We start from the raw sequence: 20,103 nt of genomic DNA, 5'->3' as shown, positions 1-20,103 counted from the left end.
GATAGGTCAGTGTTATTTCACTGCATTTGTTTCTTTATTTTATAAAATCTTCAGGCAGCTGTATTATTTTCAGTTGTTTAACAAAAAGAAACATGAAAGACTCAAAGGAAAAACAAAAAAAGTGTACAGCTGATGTCCTCTCTAACCTATTTATTTTATTTTATTTCTTCTTTTATGATAAAGAACAAATTATTGTTGAAAAAATCGGCTTTACGATAGTTTAAGGAGCGCCTGAAAGCAGCACTGTAGTGTTTTGTATGGCTGATGCTCTTGAAGGCATCTCGTCACCTTTGAACCAACACACAGACAAACTACTTCCGGGACAAACCGGAAGCGGCGCGGAGCTGAAGACAAGGTGAGACACTGAATTTTAACATTTTCACCTGAAAACTGAAGCTGTTGTTGTTGTTTGGGACTCTGGTGGAAGCAGAGAGCTCGTTTAGAGGATTTAAACTCAGTTAGACTGCTCTCTCCTCTGCAGACCCTCACCGGGGTCACTTTAATGTCTCTTTAATGTCTCTTTAATGTCACTTTAATGTCACTTTAATGTCTCTTTAATGTCCAGGTGAGATAAAATCCCACCAGTGTTTTTACCTGCTGAGAGTCTGAACAGCTGCAGGACTAACTGACTCAGTAACACGTGTTTTTAAGGTGTTTTATTCAAGCTGTGTTTTGTAAGGAGCTCAAGATTGACTGACAGCTGATATAAAGAGTCCACTCAGTGTAGTTTCTCTCTTTTTTTAAGAATATTTAGTGTTAAAGTCTTTATTTATGAAGTGCCAGCTCATAACAAATGTTATAAAACAGCAGGTCCAGACCAAACTCTCTAGTTTAAGGAGACCCAAGAATTCAAGAATTAAAAATTAGGAATTTAAGAAATCCCACATAAGCAACAACTAGGAGACAATGCAGAGAAGAAACTCTCCTTCATCAGGAACAACTCTCCTTTAAATACAAAAAACACTCCTTTTAATAGAAAAAACACTCATTTTAATAGAAAAACTGCCCTTTTAATAGAAAAAAACAACTTTTAACAGGAAAAAAATCCTTCTTACAGGAAAAACCCTCCTTTATCAGGAAAAACTCTCCTTTTAATAGAAAAAACTCTCCTTTTAATAGAAAATAACAACTTTTATCAAGAAAAACTCTCCTTTTAATAGAAAATAACAACTTTTATCAAGAAAAACTCTCCTTTTAATAGAAAAAACTCTCCTTTTAATAGAAAAAACTCTCCTTTTAATAGAAAATAACAACTTTTATCAAGAATAACTCTCCTTTTAATAGAAAAAACTCTCCTTTTAATAGAAAAACTGCCCTTTTAATAGAAAAAAACAACTTTTAACAGGAAAAAAATCCTTCTTACAGGAAAAACCCTCCTTTATCAGGAAAAACTCTCCTTTTAATAGAAAAAACTCTCCTTTTAATAGAAAAAACTCTCCTTTTAATAGAAAATAACAACTTTTATCAAGAAAAACTCTCCTTTTAATAGAAAAAACTCTCCTTTTAATAGAAAAAAATCCCTTTTTAACAGGAAAAACTGCCCTTAAACAGAAAAAACTCTCCTTTAACAGGAAGAAATAGTTCATATATCAATATCAATAGTTACTATATTAATGATAATAGTAACATGAGCAATAATAATGATGATAATAATACACTAAACTGTGAATATACTCCACTACAAATTAAAGTCCTGCATTCAAAACCTTACATGAGTAAAACTATTTAAGTACTAACTGAACTGTATTTGAAGTAACAAAAGTAAAAGTGCTCATAAATTGTTCCCCAAAATAAATAAATAAATTGGCCCAAGACCATTTAGTGCTTTAAAAGCCAGTAACAGGATTTTAAATCTATTGTTTGTCAAACTGTAAGCCAGTGGAGTGATAGAAGGACTTCTGTCATGTATTAAACTGCTAAAAAGTGAAGTACATGTACCTCAAATTTGTACTTAAGTAAAAGTTACTGAAGTATTAGATGGTAATACTGAGGTCATGCATTTAAATTTGACTTTCAAGTCCTGAAAACGCTGGAATCATCTTAGTTTTTTATCCGATCACACCGTTTCACGTTCTGCAGGCGGCCAGGATGACGAGCCTGCAGCTGAGCGCCAAGGAGGAGATGGTGGAGAAGCTTCTGGATGCTGCCGCCAGAGGAGACCTGACCCAGGTGTCCTCGCTGCTGTCCCACGTCCCCTCGCTCATCAACCAGACGGGATACAGCGGCTGGACGGCGCTGATGCTCGCCGCTCGCAACGGACACTACCACGTGGTGGAGGCGCTGCTGTCACTTGGGTACAGAGAGCTGAGATAAAGGCAACGCTGTCTGTGTGTAAGGTTGTCTCGAAAAATGTAGATTTTTAAATCCGCTCTTCAACCAACCAACAGTCAGTCAGTCTGATTTTATTTGTATAACACTCAAATAAATGTAAAACTTAATACATACACCCATAAAGAAATAATGAAATATTAATAAAACACTCAATAAAAACAGAAAAGCTGAGGAAACTACCATAAATCAGGTTTACAGATTAGAATAAATGAAAAAGCACAAGTTTTGAAAGCACAAGATAAAATAATAAAATACTAAAAGAGAGGAGATGTATTGAAGTGAGTATAAAAAAAGAAGCTGGTGCATAAAGTAAAAACATAAAAGGTGATACCAGGCAGTAAAACAAGTGTATTGATTAAAAAGCTCCGTCTGGACATGCAGATCACAAATATTAACTTAAACTTACAGTAGTTTTGGGTGATGTGACCTATTTTATTATGTTTTATCTGTGTGGTTGTACAGTTTTCTCTCAGTCTCACGTCTTTATCAGTAAAGCTCCACACAGTTTTAAGGGTTAGTGTGTTAATACACAAAGAATTTAAATAAATCTTTTGTTTGACCAGTTTGATTACAATGTTTTCTTTGCTGGGTTAATTTAAACGTGTGCTCGGATAAATGCACTCTTACATCTTACATATCTTCTCTGTTTCCAATCAAAAGCTGTGACAAGTTCTCGGTGAACAGTTCGTCGCAGACTGCCTACGATATCGCCAAGTTCTGGGGCCACAGACACATTTCAGACCTGCTGTGCCGGACGGACGACGTCTGCCAGCGAGTCCTGCCGGACTCGGACCTCGACCGGCAGGAGAACTACTTCAGCAGAGAGACGCTGGACCGGCTGAGCGGGAAGAGGACAGACCAGGTCTGGTTGGAGGCCAAACACAAGGACCCGAGCACAGTCTACCTCCTGTTCTCCAGCCTCAGCCCCATGGTCAGCAGCTCCCAGGAGGACGACAAAGCAGAGGTACGTGGCCGAGGGGAAACGTTTGGAAATGAGCTCTGATGCCCAGAGGGTGCACCGAGGCTACAAGGAGAATATCATCAGCATTTAAGTGGACTCTCAAAACCCAAAGCACCATCTGGATAATAATAATATAATAAAATAACTTTGTGTGAATATAAATGAACAGATACTAATGGACAGTCAAACACACACAGATGCATAAAGAGAGCATCATTCCAGTGATATATATTATTAAGGATTGAGGAAGATGCATCTGTGATTCTACAGTAACATCCCTTTAGTTGAACATGAAGAGATGCATCTACGGCAAGCCACGTGTAAAATAACACAAAGAGGCATTATTAAAGTATAAAAAGGTTCATTTAATTCTTAATTTTTTTAAACCAGCAAGTTTACTTAACCCTTCGGAGTCTAGGACCGCCACACGGCGTCAAAGTCACATGTTGCACGTTTGAAAACGTAAAGCTGTGACACAAGCACGCAGGTGCTCAATTCAAAGACTGTTGGAAAGCGGACACTTCAAACTTTTTACAAGTGTTTGAATTTTGTCGATCGGCCTATTAAGACTAAATTTATGAAGAGCCGAAGTCGTGCACTACAGCTCTTCTACGAGTTAGAAGATGGTGAATCTGGGGAAGAACGTTCTGATCCTGAGGAAGACTCCTTTCAGAGGATGAAGTGGATGCTGCACATGAAGACGAACGAGAGGAGGTGTCCGCGCAGACCCCCGCTCCTCCAAAGATCCAACTAGTTCCTGCTCGGATTTTGTGTTTCTTTTGCACTTTTACATACAGTGTGTCCATATATTATGTCAAAATAAATAAATACTTGTAGAATCACATAGGTGAGGTTGTGCTGAAAAGAAAGACACAAAGAAAGGCAAGAAAAAGGTAAGCTTAATGGGAAACACAAAGGTAAAATGAAAAGTAGTAAAAAACGCCGTTTTACCCCTCTGAAGGGTTAAGCCCTGAAAGTAAATCTACTGCACCTTCATCAGTGGATAGTTTGCCCAGTTATCGTGATGGTAGAGTAATTGTTCTCACATAAAAGATTTTTATTGTTTTTCGTTCTTTTTCTTTTATTTCAAAGACCAAGAATGAACCTTCAAGCTCAAACCAAACACATTGTCAGTGGGAACACCTAATAGAGTAGTTACAGTCCAACCAGGGGGATTCCTAAATGTAATATATGCAGATTCAGGCGTATTTAATCTGACCTATAGGTGGTTAAACAGCAGGTTCAACAGCTAAGCAAAGGAATTGGCCAGAACAGTAAAGCACCACATCATCTGCGTAAAAGAGTATGTTTGTAATGTCATTTATAAACAAAAGAGAGTAGAAACAAAAGTCTACATAAGATAATGGAAGGATCAATTGTATCAGACGTCGGTCCTGGACTAGTCTGTATTTAAACCTTCTCCCTGGATCCATGCACGCTTGGACAAATGAACTTTCCTGTGATTTCACCTCCAACAGGGTGAGATCAAGCTGTGTCGGTTCAGATATGAGACCGTGAAAGACCTTCTCCAGAAACCTGCGACTATGCTCATCTTCTTAGGAGTGGAGAAGAGGACAAAACCCTCCTCCTCTTCCTCCTCCTCTCAGACAGAGGGCGGTGCCTCAGAGCCGCCTGCTTGGTTTGCTTTCAGCACAGATGAAGACGCTGCTGAACTCCTTAAACGCTGCAGAGAGAAGAACTGCTCCTTCCCAAAGTCCGCCAACAGGGACCTGCTTAAATTCAGCGAGGAAGAGGCCGGTGAGGAAGATACAGTACACTTAACCACACAGATACTGTTTACTCTTCCAGAAGCCTCTTTCTCTGAGCAAATACTCCAATATTTGATTAAATATTCTAAAATGGACTCTTTTCCCTCCTCTTCCTCCTCCAGGAGTCGTGGCTCAGGCTCGATCGGTGTTGGCCTGGCACAGCCGCTACAGCTTCTGCCCGACGTGTGGCAGCGGCACCAAGCTGGAGGAGGGAGGGTACAAGAGGAGCTGCCTGAACTCCGACTGCAGGAGCCTGCAGGGGGTTCACAACACGTGCTACCCACGAGTCGGTACGGAGCTCCGCCCCCACTTCTGCTATCGAGTGTAGCCGCCTGCAGGATATCTGCTGTGTGCAGGAAACTACGGGTGCATTATGCTGATGCACATAAGTGAGCAGGTGGAAAATGGTCACGTGTAGTTTAAACCATGTTTCACTTGTGAACTCAGTGAATATGTTTGTAGAATCGGCCACAGGCTGTAAATGCAGACATGGATTACCATTTTAGTGGTAATCAGAGGTTCAGTTTTGATAATCAGATGATTCTTTTTGTTTTTATAAGCAAAAATAAGAAAAACAAACCGACTGGTTCCAGCTTCTTAAATAGAATATGTTGGATTCTGCTTCTATTATAGTAAAGTGAAGTTTTGGGGTTGTGTTACAGCCTTGAACTTAAATAAAATCATTATAAAGAAGCATAAATATATTTGTACTGAAAGTGATTGAATGCTATTCGGTCCACTGGTTGTTTCAGACCCAGTGGTCATCATGCTGGTGATCCACCCTGATGGAAACCAGTGTTTACTGGGAAGGAAGAAGATCTTTCCAGCTGGCTTGTTCTCCTGTTTGGCTGGATTCATAGAGCCGGGTAACACACACACACACACACACACACACACACACACACACACACACACACACACACACACACACACACACACACACACACCTGTAGATTAAGTCCTCACTCCATCCTAAACCAAAAATCAAGTGGTAAAATGTTTTTTTGCACCTAAATGTAATAAATACAGTCGATCACACACAAACACCCCCTCACCCCCTCAACCCCTCCTCCCCCGTGTCTGTGCAGGGGAGTCGCTGGAGGACGCGGTGAGGAGGGAGGTGGAGGAGGAGAGCGGTGTGAAGGTGGGACCGGTTCAGTACGTCTCCTGCCAGCCCTGGCCGATGCCCTCCAACCTCATGATTGGCTGCCTGGCTGTCGCCATATCGACCGACATCAAAGTGGACGAGAACGAGATCGAGGAAGCCCGTTGGTTCCCACGGCAACAGGTACAAACACAACATCATCATCAATAACAATAATAATAGTATCAATACTACTGAAGGCTCATAATTTACTTCTTGGCTGGAAATGTTCCAGAGCTTTCAGCCATATCTTATGGCCTTCATCATGAAAAGGATCATGGAGATGGTTCGGTTGTAATGATTAATGATTTTGTTTTTATAACAGTTTATTAAAAATGGATATGATTACATTTACAGGATATAACGAGTTAGATACAAGCAGTAATAATAACAACTTAAAGGTAAATATACACAACATGATATTAATTCTAACGCAGAAATAATTATTAGAATAAATATAAACAAATACAATATATGGAAAGTTTTCAGCTGATGAGTCCTTTCACTGTTTGTCATGCTATGAATTTAATGTCTATGTGAACATGTCACATGTGAGTAAACGTGGATACAGCGTGAACCTGCTCCCTCAGGGTAAATGCTGCATCTCTGACTTTACACCTCATTTAAATACGACTTTAACTACAGAGAAATACAGACAGTGTAAACCAGAGATTTGAGGAACATCCCTGTGCAGCAGAGCAGAGCCGTCCGTTGTCTGACCACGGACATGAATCAGTTGATGAGTGTTTTGTTGGTATTAAAGCACAGTCGAGGTGACGACGGAGAGCAGGAGACGGAAAACATCCTAAAAACGTCATCTGAGAATCCAGCTTTTCTTTTCTTTTGTTCAGGTGATTGAGTCCTTGCTCAGAGGAGCCCGTCCGGCCTTCACCGTGCCCCCCAGACAGACCGTCGCCCACCAGCTGATCAAACACTGGATCAGCATGAAGTCCAACCTCTAACCTCCAACTTCTAACGCGTCACCTCCCAGCCGGTTGAGGCAGAGCTGCAGCTGGTCAGACGGGTCCGAAAAAACCAGCAGCTGTCTGAACTTCTGCTGCTTTTAACACGTCAAACGAGCGGCCAGTCGAGGTAAATCACCAGAGTCTACACGACACTGTGCTTTTAATATGGTGTCAACTTACTGTGACAAACAGTATCTGCAGTTAAATCAGCAAAGACGGGAAACAAGACACTCACGAGAGGCCGTGATACCAGACGAATGCAGGAAGCTTTCATCTGTATTTATATTATGCAGCTGTATCAGATGGAGCCTGTTTGTTCCAGAGACACTTTAGTGGAGCGTCAGCTACACTTCGGAGTGTACAGACCGTCAGCCTTACAAGTCCAACACTTTAATATTGATGCATAATGATTTTTTTATAGCTGGACTATTAAGCTAAATAAATCTGTGTCCATCAGCTCAAACTCGGCTTTGTTGGACGTGTTTCTTTGTCAAATCAAATGTTAGTCATCTTTATAAGTGTATTGACTGTAATCTAATACAGTATTCACAAGCTACAAAGATTCATTGATTCATTATGAGATGAAAACAAGTCTGATTTCCCCTGAGAGTTAATATACAAACTCTCTAAATGAACTGGAAATATTAAAGTGCTCAATTGAACTGAATCTCATCGTCTGTGGCAACATTTTGTCAAACATGCTAAACATCAGCATGTTGATATGATAACTTTGTACGTGTTTTTTAAAGAATATTTTTGGCCACCAGTTGAAATAATGGACGTGGGGTCCACAGAGCATGCACGCTCTGGGCCTGCTAACTGGAACTGAGTTAAAATGATTTAATCTTGTGACTCTTGTAGACTTCCCAAATGTTATCGAACCGAATGGATCAAATTCTGATCCTTTCGTTTGGGTTGTGACGCTCCAAGACTGCAATTGCGATCCAGATTGGCTTCCTCGCTCTCTCTCTCCATTCTGTTATGTCCTGTGACAGGTCTCTGACTAGTGAAGGTAATGTCATGTAGAGGGTTAGCACTGCTGCATCACAGCAACAAGGTTCCAGGTTTGAGGTTTGAAGACGTGTGTGGAGTTGTTGTTGGAGCTTGATCTCCTCATGCTTGCGTGGGTTTTGTCCTGTCAGCTGGAATTGGCTCCAGCTCCTGAAGGATGAGCGGCGTAGCCAATGGATGGATGTTGCCAAATGGCGTGAACGTCCCTGAAATGGAGACCGTGAGTCTAATGGACGTCACCGGCTTGTTTCTCCATCAGCGCTGCAGTCGGTGGTTCTGTCGACGTCTGCGGCGCAGAAGCTGTTTGCTACGTAATCAGTCTCACAGATGAGATAAGAGCATCTGGTCTGTCCACCCTCTGCTTCAGCGTCACTGCTCACGACAAAGGAGGAGCTCATCACATACTGTGCCTCGCAGGGCATCTCACAAACACAGTGACTGGTGAAAAGATCCCATTTCACTGCGGCTTCTCTCCAGTGTGACGTCTCCGAAAGGTCAAGCCGCCTGCTCTCTTCCTCCTGAGGAGGAAACCAGCTGTTACGTCCTCTCGTCTGATGCAGCGGAGCGCCGTCGGCCTCTCGGCTCTCCTCGGGCGGGAAGACTCTGTCCGGGTGATGGCAGTTCACTGCGTAGTCGGGATAATCGGCCTGCGGAGAAGCCAGTGGGTGCTCTGTGAACACTGGAGCATCTGAGACGTACGCCGTGTCCTGTTGGATGAGGCGGCCGGTGGACAGCAGAGAGGCGTCTTCATGCAGGTCCTCTTCTGACGAGGGCCGCGAGTTCACCCCGACCGTGATGAGACTCTTCCCACCAAGGACATCTGTCACCTGGAAGTCCTCCAGGTCCAGAATGTTTCTCTCTGCGTGTTTCTTCTTCTGTTAAAGGGAGAAACGGAGAAACTGGATTTAAATCAGGAAGTTAATGGAAGTAAAGAGCTGCTAATGATGCATTTTTCTGGTAGATTAAACAGAACATGCAGTATTTCATATTAAATAAAACCACAAGACACCGGATGTGTTTAGTCTTTTCATCTGATTGATTGAATGATGCAGCCATTTATAAATCTGGGTCCTGTTTTTCACATGTTTTGTTTGCCTCAGCCTCAATGGACTACAATGACTGTAATGTAATCCTTTAGTTATTCTAAGTGTGTGACAGCATCATGGAAAGGATCCCAACAGAGAGAGACCTGGAAGATCCTTTTGGTTTAACCACAAACACAACTTGTATTGATCAATTCAAAGCTACCAGACTCCATTGACAAAAACACTCATTTTACATAGGAGCTGATGGTCTACTGCTGTCTCGGCCAGCTAGTTTGTTTGTGTTATTGTGAGACTGTGGTGTTTTAAAGGATTAGTTTGATTCCAACACAATGCTTGTGTAACACTCAATAACACATATAAACTAAGCGATCGAGGCAGGAGTAGACCAGCAACGTTACGTGTACTGCAATGTAAAATTACTGTTTTTCTCAATGGAGTCTGGTGGGTTTGAATTGAATTGTGCAGGTCTATCTCTGGAGAGATCCTCTCCATAATGTTTTCATTTTTGGGGGTTTGAACAGTCAAATGGAGCATCATAGTTAAGAGTTAAAGTCTGATGTAGAAAAAAATGACCCACCTAACAACACATTTTTTATCCTACATATTTATTCAAAATACTGAGACTGATTCACAGAAAAGAAACAGATTTGTTTTCTATTTTTAAGAAAATTAAGTCTTGAAAATTGAATTTAAGATTAAACATGATTGTTTAACCTGTGAAGACACGAGCCGGTGCGACGGTCACATACTTTAATCTGTGAAAAGCACATTACCTGGTGGTTTGGGTCCATCAGCCACTGGCCTGCTGTACTTCCCCGAGGGCTGGAGATGGGCGGGAAGAAGTACGACTTGTACCTGCACAGTGATACAGATGGATTTTAATCTAACAGCTGCAGTAAGAAAGTCCTGCGTTTTCATTGCTGCTGACATGTTTTGGCCCATTGATCAGATTTCAGGGACAAAACTTGCTGCGTGTCCTGATTTAACGTCCTGGAGTCGTCGTTTGTTTGGACAGAAGAGCAGATGACAGAGATGCTGATGGTCCTGAGAAATGTGCTCACAAAGAACCGTCGATACGTCCTGTGTTATTCACTGGAGCCCTCAGGTGTGTGTGTGTGACAGTGTGTGTGAGTGTGTGTGACGGTGTGTGTGTGTGTGTGTGTGTGTGTGAGTGTGAGTGTGTGACAGTGTGTGTGTGTCTGTGTGTGTGTCTGTGTGTGTGTCTGTGTGTGTGTCTGTGTGTGTGTGTGTGTGTGTGTGAGTGCGTCAGTGTGTGTGTGTCAGTGTGTGTGAGTGTGTGTGTGTGTCTGTGACAGTGTGTGTGTGACAGTGTGTGTCTGTGTGTGACTGTGTGTGTGTGACAGTGTGTGTGTGTGTGTGTGTGTGTGTGTGTGTGTGTGTGTGTGTGTGTGTGTGTGTGTGTGTGTGAGTGTGTGTGACTGACTCACACAGTCCTGGACAGGATGGAGGTGATGAACACAGTAACAGCCAGCAGCAGCAGAGGAGTCACTGCAGCCACAGCAGGAACCTCATCTGAAGCAGAGAAGACATTCAGGCTCATCAGGCTTCAGAAACTAAACAGGTTTATTTTGGAGCCAAAACCCAAAAATTAATGTGTAAATGTTTTGTTTTTTTTAATCACACTGTAGAAAACACAGTGAACCAGTGATGGGAAGTCCTGTAGAGACCCTGTAGCACTCATTTCTTTTATCTGTTTATATTTTATGTGTTGTGTTGTTTTTATTCAGGTCTGCAGCAACGACTGTCGACCAGTCAATCAGCAGTTCCAGGCTTTTCTGGTGCTTTAGAGCAAATACAACACATTTGAGCCTAAAAAGTCTAAACAGCAAATGACGATAATAACATAATGTTTTAGTGGGTATATTCCAGCTCCTCACAGGGTGGACTTGTTGGCTTTTTACTCTAATTAGATTATTTTATCTTAATTCATGATGTAAGATGTAAAGTTTAATACTACAGTTTGATGTCAGACTTTTCTTTCTTCTATTTTCTTTCCTCGTTTCTTGAGTCGGTACTTTTTCCTTCAGTCCTTCTGTCTTGTTTCAAGGTACTGAGACTAATTCCCAGAACACATGTGAAAGGAGCGACACTGCACCGAGGAAATAAACCGGTTTTGTTTTCCAATTCTTTAGAAAAAGTAAGTCTTGAAGCTGAAAACGAGACCAAACAGGATTCTTTCCGTGGCCTCACTGGAGATTCTGCCTTTAAATCAGAAAAACTAAAACTTCAGAGCCACCAGGTAAACTCACCAAAGTCTGTTCTCACGTGGACGGTGCTGGTGGAAACGTTATCAGCCAACAGGAGGAGAGAATACTCAGTGTTGGGCTTCAGGTTGAGGAACGTGTGCTGCCGTTGGTCCGGCCACAGAAACAGAGCTGTAAGCGAAGAAAACACTCAAAAACACATTTCCAGACAGACTTAACATAGATATTTACATCCAGGTGTCTGTGGAAAGAGAATATCTGGTGTTTAATGCACCCTTTATTCTACATTTGACTTGTTCTTTTCACTCAAAGTGACAAAAACTGAAATATATAAGTTAACTAAGTTTAGAAATAAATGAATTGTGTTTTAATACTAATTCTAAGATATGATATAATATATAATAAGCTAATATATAATATAATAATGAACAACTTCAAAAACAACTTTGAAACGTCCCGGATGCTGAAAATACAAGTTTTAATGGAAGGATGAACTTTAATCCTCCTTCCATGTGACAAAAAAGAAACTGAAGTGGGATTTCTTGTTAAAAAACACAAAATATGTTTAGTAAAGTTAAAGTTTTATTGCTAAACTGTGATGTGCAGTGATGTAAAATGAGCGTTTGTAGGTAAGGATTTGTTATTAAACTGGAAAATGAACCTACTCTCTGAGGTTTCCTTCAGCATCGCTCTGTACTTGCTCACTCTGATTGGTCCGGACTTCTTCTTCTGCCACGCCCACACCGCTGTCACCGTCGTCTTGGTGACGGACACCACCTTCATCCCCACGGCCTCCATCATGGCTGAGAAAACAGGAAACGGTATGTTCACGTTAACATCAGAAATCATTTCCCTCTCTCACCAGTAAATATAATCAATAATCAATAGTGATCCGGTCTGAACGTGTGGTCGAAGCTCTGCTCAGGGTTTTAAATCTCTTTGTTTCCCCTCAAAGCTCCAGTTAAAGCTTCCTGTTTTATCTTCTGGCTCAGAAGTTTTAGTTTCTTAAAAACGTTTCCTGTGGTTCTTTCAGTCAAATTTACTTTTTATAAGTCCGTGTTGTGATTTTCTCTAATTTATGTGTCTCAGATTTATCTAATTATTCTAATATCTAGATTAAATCCTGTTTTTCTCTGTGTGCACGGCTCTAAAGCAAAGGACACTGTGACCTCGACCAAACTCCTTTCATTACTTATTCCACTATCGAAAGTAAGAATGCTAATAACAGCAAGTACATTTACTCAAGTACCAACTTTGAGGTATTTTTACTTCAGTTTTCTGCTTCTCTGCCACTTCTCAGAGGGAAATACTTTTGTTTAACAGCATCAGTTACTCAACAAATGAACATTTTACAAACAAAACGTGTGATCAACAGTGTGAAAAGTGGTTAAAATGAGCTGCTTGATGTTAAATCGTCCAGTAATGTGATCTGTTATAACAAACAAATACTTTTACTGTAATTCTGTTAATGCTTTCATAGTTTTACTGAAGTGGACTTCCTCTTCTTTAAGGTCTTAGCTGCAGGTTAAAGGTTCAGGTGTATCTTTACTCGTTCAGGTGGCTGAACCCAGCTGGTTTACCTCCCTGCTGCAGGCTGGCGGGCAGCGACTGAGGAGATCCACACTGCCGGCTGTAGACGGGGAACACACTGACCAGGTAGGACTCATCAGGGCCGACGTCTGCAAACACACACACACAGTCAGCGTACACCTCCACCTGCTGCACACAGAACCACTGCATCACTATTCTTATACAATAATGTGTTTTAATCTTCCACCATCTGGGTTTTGTCCTTTAAAACATATGAATAGTGTCTGCAAAGGACTCAACACATATGAAATATACTTTCTTAATATAATAATCACTGGAGACGGGCCTTTATTTTCAATCAGCCTCTTTTGTCCTGCAGCCTTTCAGAATAAAAGCCTGCAGGAGCAGCTAATAATGCAAAAAGTGTTCATTAGTTTCACAGCAACTTAACGAAACTCGGACTGAGACACAAACTGATCATAAGAAAATAACCACATGACAGATTACAGAGGAGCAAACAGTTTGATGCTTCTGTCTTTGGATGTGATCGAGCTTTTACATTTACAGACTTATGAATGTTTTGGTTACTGTTAATAAATCCCCCCCAAAAAACCCACAAATGTTTAGTTCAGTATTAAAAAAGTCTCAGTAATTTCCTAAAAACAGCAGCTCAGTTGTAGTTTAGTACAAACAGGAGGAAATGCTGTTAGGAACTATTTTCAGCAGCGGATGAATCCACATGTGGAGCTCACTGATGTGTTCTTAATGGAGGAAGAGGATATATCAGGCTGTGATACGAGCACAGTACTTGTTGGTAGATACTTTTCATTGGATTTGTCGACACTAAGAAACTGCTGAATATCACCAGAGTTAACTTGATGAAGACGATGATGATGTGCTCAGTCCCCCCCCCCCCCGACCAAACCAAGGCTTCACCTTAAAAACAGAATCTCCAGTGTTTACTTTCCTTTTTAAATCTATTCTGAGATTAAAACATCACATCCGCCTGCAGCTCAGTTTGTCTTCACACCATCTTCTGACTGACTGACAACCTCTCTCCTCTGGTGCGTTCCTCTAAATGGCTCACAGTAAAGTTGAATGTTCCTGCTCAGCTGCACCTTGTATGACGGTGGAGTTGCTGAAGCTGGTGGTGCAGCGGCTGGTGGACGGACGAGCGTCGGAGCACCACTGAACGGCGTAATGGCTGCCGGGCTGGGCCGAGGGGTCCTCCCACTGGACCAGGAGGCCTCTCGTCTCCGGGAAGGAACTGGAAACCCACAAGTGTCTGACCGAAGGGAGAGCTGGAAGAAAACGACGAGATCTAATGATGTTATTCTGGAGAAGCAGACAAACACGTCAGCACATCACCCAGCCGTGTTCTTCCACCCATCCCTCATCTCAAATCTTTTGTTTGTGCAGGACAGGGAGCGGGAGGTGAGGTTCACCCTGGACAATAATGATTCAGATTGAAGCCGTGACAGCAATTCAATCAATCAATCAATCTATTTCATGTGATAACAGTGTTATCTCCAGACGCTGTCCAGAAAGAGCAGCTCCAGACCAAACTGTGTGACTAATAATGAGCATTCCTGTTGATGTTTTCACGACTAAATAAAGAACTGTTGAAAAGGAGAAGAGTCATGTTGCAATAAGTTTTATCTGAGCATCATGTCGCTTCCTGCTCTGATAGTAAACACACACACACGCACACACACACACACACACACACACACACACAGGATATTGTAGAAGTGGCTTTAAATTTGATCGAATCTGTTTAAAAGCTGAAGTCTGATGTTGTCAGTTTAACAGATAACTTTCTGCGGCTGTCAGAGAGGAAGATAATCTTGGTGTTTGCTTGGTTTCGTTTTAGCTTCATCACCCAGCAGGTGACTTGGAGGGAAATCTAGTTGCTAGTCGTGTCTTTGTGGGACTCGCTGGAGCTCAGGAATCCTCCGCTCCTTGGTGCACCTGAACGCATCACCAGCACACTGACAGTGCTGACTAACAGGTGCAGGTGCAGGTGCTCCCCAGGGTGCCGCTCACCGCCGTGTCTCTGTGTGTCGACGCTGAGATGTGCAGCAGGTCCGAAACCGGCCGTGTTGAAGGCCGCGACGGTGACGGTGCAGTTCCCCTCCTCCACCACCAGCAGCGCCGTCCCCTCTGTGACATTTTGAATTAACCTCCCCATCTCCTCCTCCTCCTCCTCCTCCTCCTGCTGCTGCTTCTTCTTCACTGGCTCGTAGCTCACCTGGTATCCAAGGATACGACCTCCATCACCGGGGTCAAGATCCTGGAGAGAAACAGGAAGTTTGCAAAAGAAATGTCACAGCCTTCGTTTGGACGTTTTAAAACGCTGCAGACTTTGGTTTATTTTCAGTCGTGGACGTTTGATGAAAAGGTTCATTTGATTGTTGTTAGTCAATAAAAGCTCAAAACATTTTGGTCTAATTTTTGTCATTTATTTATCATTTGTTCATGAATCTCTTTTGGTTTCTCTTCGAAGAACTGAGATCAGATACACATAGATAGATATCTGAGGTGTGAGGCGCTAGTCAGACTGAAATCACCTCCCAAAAATGGTCCGTTTTTTAATTTTGGAGGTTAATACTAGCTTACTAATCAAAAGTTTGGCCACAGTGTGATTTCTGCAGTAAATTAGTTATTAGTTTTATCTGGTTTTATTGTTTTGTTGCCTAAAAAATGTCAAAAATTGTTTTTTTTCAACATTTTTGTTCAGAATTAACTTTTTTTTTAAGTTTTAAGAGACGAATGGCTGTTTCTTGGACAATATTCCATGCAAAGGACAAATTTATATGTTTTATACATTTTGGCTGTTGCAAAGATCAAATCTGTAACTTTTTTTTTTTTTAGAGATGTTGTTTGAAGATAAGTCAGTAGATACATTTCTAGACTATTCAAAGTATTTCCGCTGTACCTCAAACACGAGATGAAGAAGTAAAAATCCACCAGACTCTGATTCCTCCACTCTGTAACACACCTCTGGAGGCCTGGAGGGCACTGGTGAAGAAAAAGCACAAAAACTGAAACTGATCGCTTCTATTTTCAGACCTCAGCCACAAAACGCTGATTAAATGTTATTAGTTCATCTCTTGTAATGCTGGGCACGCTATGGTTCATGCTCATGGTTACCCCTGTCCTGCGTGGTCGTGCTGACGTCGGCGCTCCAGTCGCTCCAGAGGCCGAACCCCTCTCTGCAGGCCACGGCGGCTCTGTAGGCAGTAAAGGGCTGCAGCTCTCTGATCGTGTAGGTCAGCGTCTGACTTTGATGTGCAGGGATGACATCCAGAGCCTGGAAGCATAAAACCAGCAGCAGCAGAGGGTATGAAGGGAAATGTAACTTCTAACAGGAGCATTTTGAGCACGTCGTCCAGAGAAAGACGATTATCCGGCTGTTAATCATCAGCTGTGTCCCGTTTCTTTCTTTCAGCTTTTCTCTCAACACTCATGGCTGTATTTAGTTTGGAGGGCTCCCAAGAAGATCAAGTCCGACCTGAGATCAACGCTGAAACAAAGGGAGGCCTTCAGAGGAGTTTTGCGACAAAAACCCCAACAGGTACTAAAAAAAATCTACATGTTACTGTGTGACTCACTGTTCTTATAGATATGATGTGTGCATTCTTACACTAGCAGCGTTGTGGGGACACTAACTCATTTTAGGGACTCGCTGCATGTGGAGACATAGAACATGTGTAGGCTGTGACTCCCTCCACCATAAGGCTTCTACAGAAGGTGCTCCGAAGGAAGGATCTGCCATCCGTGGAAGAAACACACCAGGAAACACACCAGGATCATCGGAGACCCCAAACGAATCATCGCCGCTGAGCGCTCCACTGTAATTATTGTGCACAAAACTAAAAAAAGAAGATCTGATCTTATTGAGGTGAGTCAAAGGTAAGTAATGGAAGCAAACCTCGGTCCATATGTGAGTGTTTTCTGCTCTGTAGCGAAGCAGACAGCTGCCGTCACCGCTGCTCCTCCAGCGAACAGCAACAGAGTCCTCAGTGGAGCCGCTGAGAGTCAATACAGGCCGCGAGGGTTTGACTGAGCGGAGAGGACGAGGAGACGTTGGTCAGTGCATCGGTCTACAAGTCACCTCGCACGAATGAGCAGCAGAGGAATCGAATGTCTGGGCCACTAACTTGCATCATAGAGGACCACAGTGTGAGGCTGAGACCAGACCTCGGTCCCCGTCGTGAAGTCCTTCATCCTGGCTGATACGTGGATGACGGCTGCCGGGTTGAAGATTCCTCGACAGGTTATGATTTTACCTCCGCTGGGGAAGCAAAAGACAAGAGAAGCAGGGGGAGTCAAAGACAGAGGATAAGACCTGAGGGATCAGTTCTTTTAGACGCCCTTATGACGTCATAAAGGGAGTTGAGTCTAAACGGTGTGATTTCACACACATTTACTGGATGATGGAGAAGGAGAGAAGGACAGGAAACGGTCTTTTCTCTGAGTTTGGTGGCGTCTAAGCACAACGTGGACACATATTCATACTAAAAAGACATTAAAATGGGCATTATGCATAAATTTAAACATCTGATGAGAAGAAAACGTAACAAAGTTGCTCAAAATGTGCACTCAATTTAAACATTTTGAATGATTTAGAAACATTCACAGAATGGGAAGTGAGTCTCTCTCTGTAAAGTGTCTGTAGCTGCATGTGCAGAGCCAATAGCTGCATTAAAGCTTTAACGTCAGTCGTGAGTAAGCGTTTACTTGCTGAAGATGAGGGAGGCGTCCGACTCAGAGAGGCCGTCTGACTCCTGACTCCACTCACATGTCATTGACCTGTGGGATATCTGGTAGGAGCAGGACACGTTCAGGGTCCCTGCAGGAAAACAACATCACGCCTCAGTCACCATTTGTCAAATACGACAAACGGTGTCACAGTTTAAAGCTTTTAAATCCACATTTTCCTTTACGGCCTAAACCTGGATCGTTTTAAAAGCCGCAGCCGTCTGGAGTTTAATTCAGTTCAGATAAATATGCTTTTCCTACAGAGTGAGTTGAGCCTTGAGTAATGCTGCTAACTTGATACTTCGGTCACATCGATGTGCTGATTCACACTTCCTCACACTATTTCTGATCCATTCAGAGTTCAATATTTGGAGTTTTAAAAGTAGAGACTCATTTAGTCAAAAAGTCTGAGAGGTTCGACTGGTTCTGTAACTTATGGCAGCATCATTTCAATGGATGTTTCATTATTATTCATCTTTTTATTTGTTTTGTTTTACTTTCCCCCTGTTGTCCAATGATTGTAATGAACTTTCTGTATCTTACTTACTTTTATTACGACCACTAAGATCATTAGGATTTGCAATTTTCCCTTTTTCGCCCGTCTGTTGTCTGAAACTGTGCTCTAATTTAATTTAACAGCATATGAACCTCATGCAAACACACTTAGAACAACTGTTACAGCTATTAAAAGCCATAAGAATGATTAATGGTTAATTATTAAAACAATTTCTATCCAGAATGATGTTCGAACACTTTACATGTATGAACACTTAAAGGTAAATCATCATTATTATTAATTATACGGATACAAAATAGAGAGAAATGATTGTCTAGCCGACAGTGAAGAAGGTGGGAGGAAATCTGGGGCGAAACAATCAGTCAATCAGTTAAAATCAAGATAAAAATATACGATAAGAGCGAGAGAGATAACTTAAGAAGTGTGTGTGTGTGTGTGTGTGTGTGTGTGTGTGTGTGTGTGTGTGTGTGTGTGCTCACTCTGCACAGATGAAGGCGGTCGAGGTCCACAGTCTCTGAGGTCAGTGACACACACTCGCTGGTCTTTACACAGCTTCAGATCAGAGTTCTTCACCGTCACGTCTGAGAGCGACACAAACACACAGAGAACGAGATCAGAAGTGACACCAAAACCTGTGAGGAGCTGAAAGTGGTTTGGTTTTACAGAACAGATGCACAACAATTGACCACAGGAGTGTAAATGCTCCACTGAGGTGTCTTTGAAACTGTTACGTCTTTATTGGGACAAGATACAAATGAAACCAGGATAAATTTAGCTTTAATTTAGTCTCAGTTTCGTTCTGAATTCACACTACTTCTCGGATTATTAAGATTTATTTTATTTATTTCTACTTTATTGTATAGTTTTACCTCCAAAGCACCTCCTACTTCATTCAGATTCAGTGCTCTAAACATCCTGACCAGCCTTCAGGGTTCAGGGAACCTGCACTGACCTGGACGTGCACATTAGAGAATCTCTGCCGCTGAAAGAATTAAATGCTGAAAAACAACGAGCTGAAGGGAAATCACAGACGAGCAGGTGAAACCAGATAACGATAACATCCAAATAATCTCAAGTCACTTCTTAGTTATCTGAACTTTTCTTCTTTGGAGGGTTAATTTCTCTCTACTTACCTTTTAAAGAAGACATTTCGTTGATCTGACTAAGATATCTTACAGTCTAGACTAAAAACCACTTCAGTGTAGATCTAAACCAGAACACACTCATAAGGTTTCACATTCAAATGACAGCAGAACTGAATGTGTCTGTTACTGAGAGACGTCAGAGGGCAGCTCACCGAGAGAAAACACACAGAGGCTCATCACTGTCCAGGCAGAAAGGTGCAGGTTGGGACACCGAATGTCCATTTTGACCTGTAAAAAAACACTAAATCCCTAAAAGATCAGCTCATTCTTGACCTCCATCCATTTTCGGCCCCGACTGTTTGTGTCTGAACGACCCAAAGGAAGCTCAGAGTGTGTTTTCGTCTCTGATGTGTTAACGATGAGGAACCAGCAGATGAACTCAGCTCCTCTGCGGCCAGGAAATTGCTCCACAACTGTAAGAGACACCCATCAACACATCAAATGTGTGTGTGTGAGTGTGAGTGAGTGTGAGTGTGTGTGACAGTGTGTGTGTGTGTGTGAGTGAGTGTGTGTGTGTGTGTGAGTGACTGTGTGACAGTGTGAGTGAGTGTGAGTGTGTGTGAGAGAGTGTGTGTGTGTGTGTGTGTGGACTTGCAACACAGTGAAAGCTGCTTCTTAACTGACAGAAGTCAGAACATTTTGTCTCAAAGGATTTTCCTCCTTTAAAATCAGATCAACATTGTTTACACACCAAA

General features: G+C 42.1%; 2 protein-coding genes across 3 annotated transcripts; one reads left to right on the top strand and one right to left on the bottom strand.

The window, feature by feature from the left end:
* The first annotated feature begins 339 nt into the window (after nucleotides 1-339).
* On the top strand, nucleotides 340-7,831 carry nudt12 (nudix (nucleoside diphosphate linked moiety X)-type motif 12). Of its 2 annotated transcripts, XM_070834321.1 has the most exons (8): nucleotides 340-355; nucleotides 2,080-2,294; nucleotides 2,992-3,295; nucleotides 4,771-5,050; nucleotides 5,184-5,351; nucleotides 5,814-5,927; nucleotides 6,150-6,349; nucleotides 7,057-7,831. In XM_070834321.1, exons 2-8 carry the CDS (start codon nucleotides 2,089-2,091, stop codon nucleotides 7,165-7,167), a joined length of 1,383 nt encoding a protein of 460 aa, XP_070690422.1. In that variant the 5' UTR covers nucleotides 340-355; nucleotides 2,080-2,088; the 3' UTR covers nucleotides 7,168-7,831. The 2 variants fall into 2 exon arrangements, with proteins under 2 accessions (XP_070690422.1, XP_070690423.1); XM_070834322.1 differs by lacking the exon at nucleotides 340-355 and having other exon boundaries at nucleotides 2,050-2,294; nucleotides 4,777-5,050.
* LOC139203551 (interleukin-6 receptor subunit beta) lies at nucleotides 7,170-19,680 on the bottom strand. Its single transcript, XM_070833356.1, has 15 exons — nucleotides 19,561-19,680; nucleotides 18,743-18,844; nucleotides 17,726-17,837; nucleotides 17,146-17,279; nucleotides 16,917-17,047; nucleotides 16,136-16,295; nucleotides 15,921-16,003; nucleotides 15,029-15,275; nucleotides 14,101-14,283; nucleotides 13,033-13,131; nucleotides 12,118-12,255; nucleotides 11,498-11,623; nucleotides 10,676-10,760; nucleotides 10,001-10,082; nucleotides 7,170-9,056 (listed from the first exon to the last, which is right to left on the bottom strand). The coding sequence occupies exons 1-15, from the start codon at nucleotides 19,628-19,630 to the stop codon at nucleotides 8,418-8,420; spliced, it is 2,391 nt and encodes a 796-aa protein (XP_070689457.1). The 5' UTR covers nucleotides 19,631-19,680; the 3' UTR covers nucleotides 7,170-8,417.
* Nucleotides 19,681-20,103: the final 423 nt, after the last annotated feature.

Source organism: Pempheris klunzingeri, chromosome 7 (assembly GCF_042242105.1).
Source record: "Pempheris klunzingeri isolate RE-2024b chromosome 7, fPemKlu1.hap1, whole genome shotgun sequence".
NCBI classification, from domain to species: Eukaryota; Metazoa; Chordata; class Actinopteri; order Acropomatiformes; family Pempheridae; genus Pempheris; species Pempheris klunzingeri.
Note: the sequence above shows the minus strand (reverse complement) of the source record. Positions and strands in the feature narration are given on the sequence as shown.

Excerpts from the sequence above, each read along its gene's own strand:
- nudt12 (XM_070834321.1), top strand. The coding sequence starts at position 2,089 with ATGACGAGCCTGCAGCTGAGCGCCAAGGAGGAGATGGTGGAGAAGCTT. Across the intron at positions 3,296-4,770 it reads AGGAGGACGACAAAGCAGAG|GGTGAGATCAAGCTGTGTCG; the intron begins GTACGTGGCCGA and ends CACCTCCAACAG. Across the intron at positions 5,928-6,149 it reads GGCTGGATTCATAGAGCCGG|GGGAGTCGCTGGAGGACGCG; the intron begins GTAACACACACA and ends GTGTCTGTGCAG.
- LOC139203551 (XM_070833356.1), bottom strand. The coding sequence starts at position 19,630 with ATGGACATTCGGTGTCCCAACCTGCACCTTTCTGCCTGGACAGTGATG. Across the intron at positions 17,280-17,725 it reads GCCTCCCTCATCTTCAGCAA|CGGAGGTAAAATCATAACCT; the intron begins GTAAACGCTTAC and ends TTGCTTCCCCAG. Across the intron at positions 10,083-10,675 it reads TCCATCCTGTCCAGGACTGT|GTACAAGTCGTACTTCTTCC; the intron begins GTGAGTCAGTCA and ends ATCACTGTGCAG.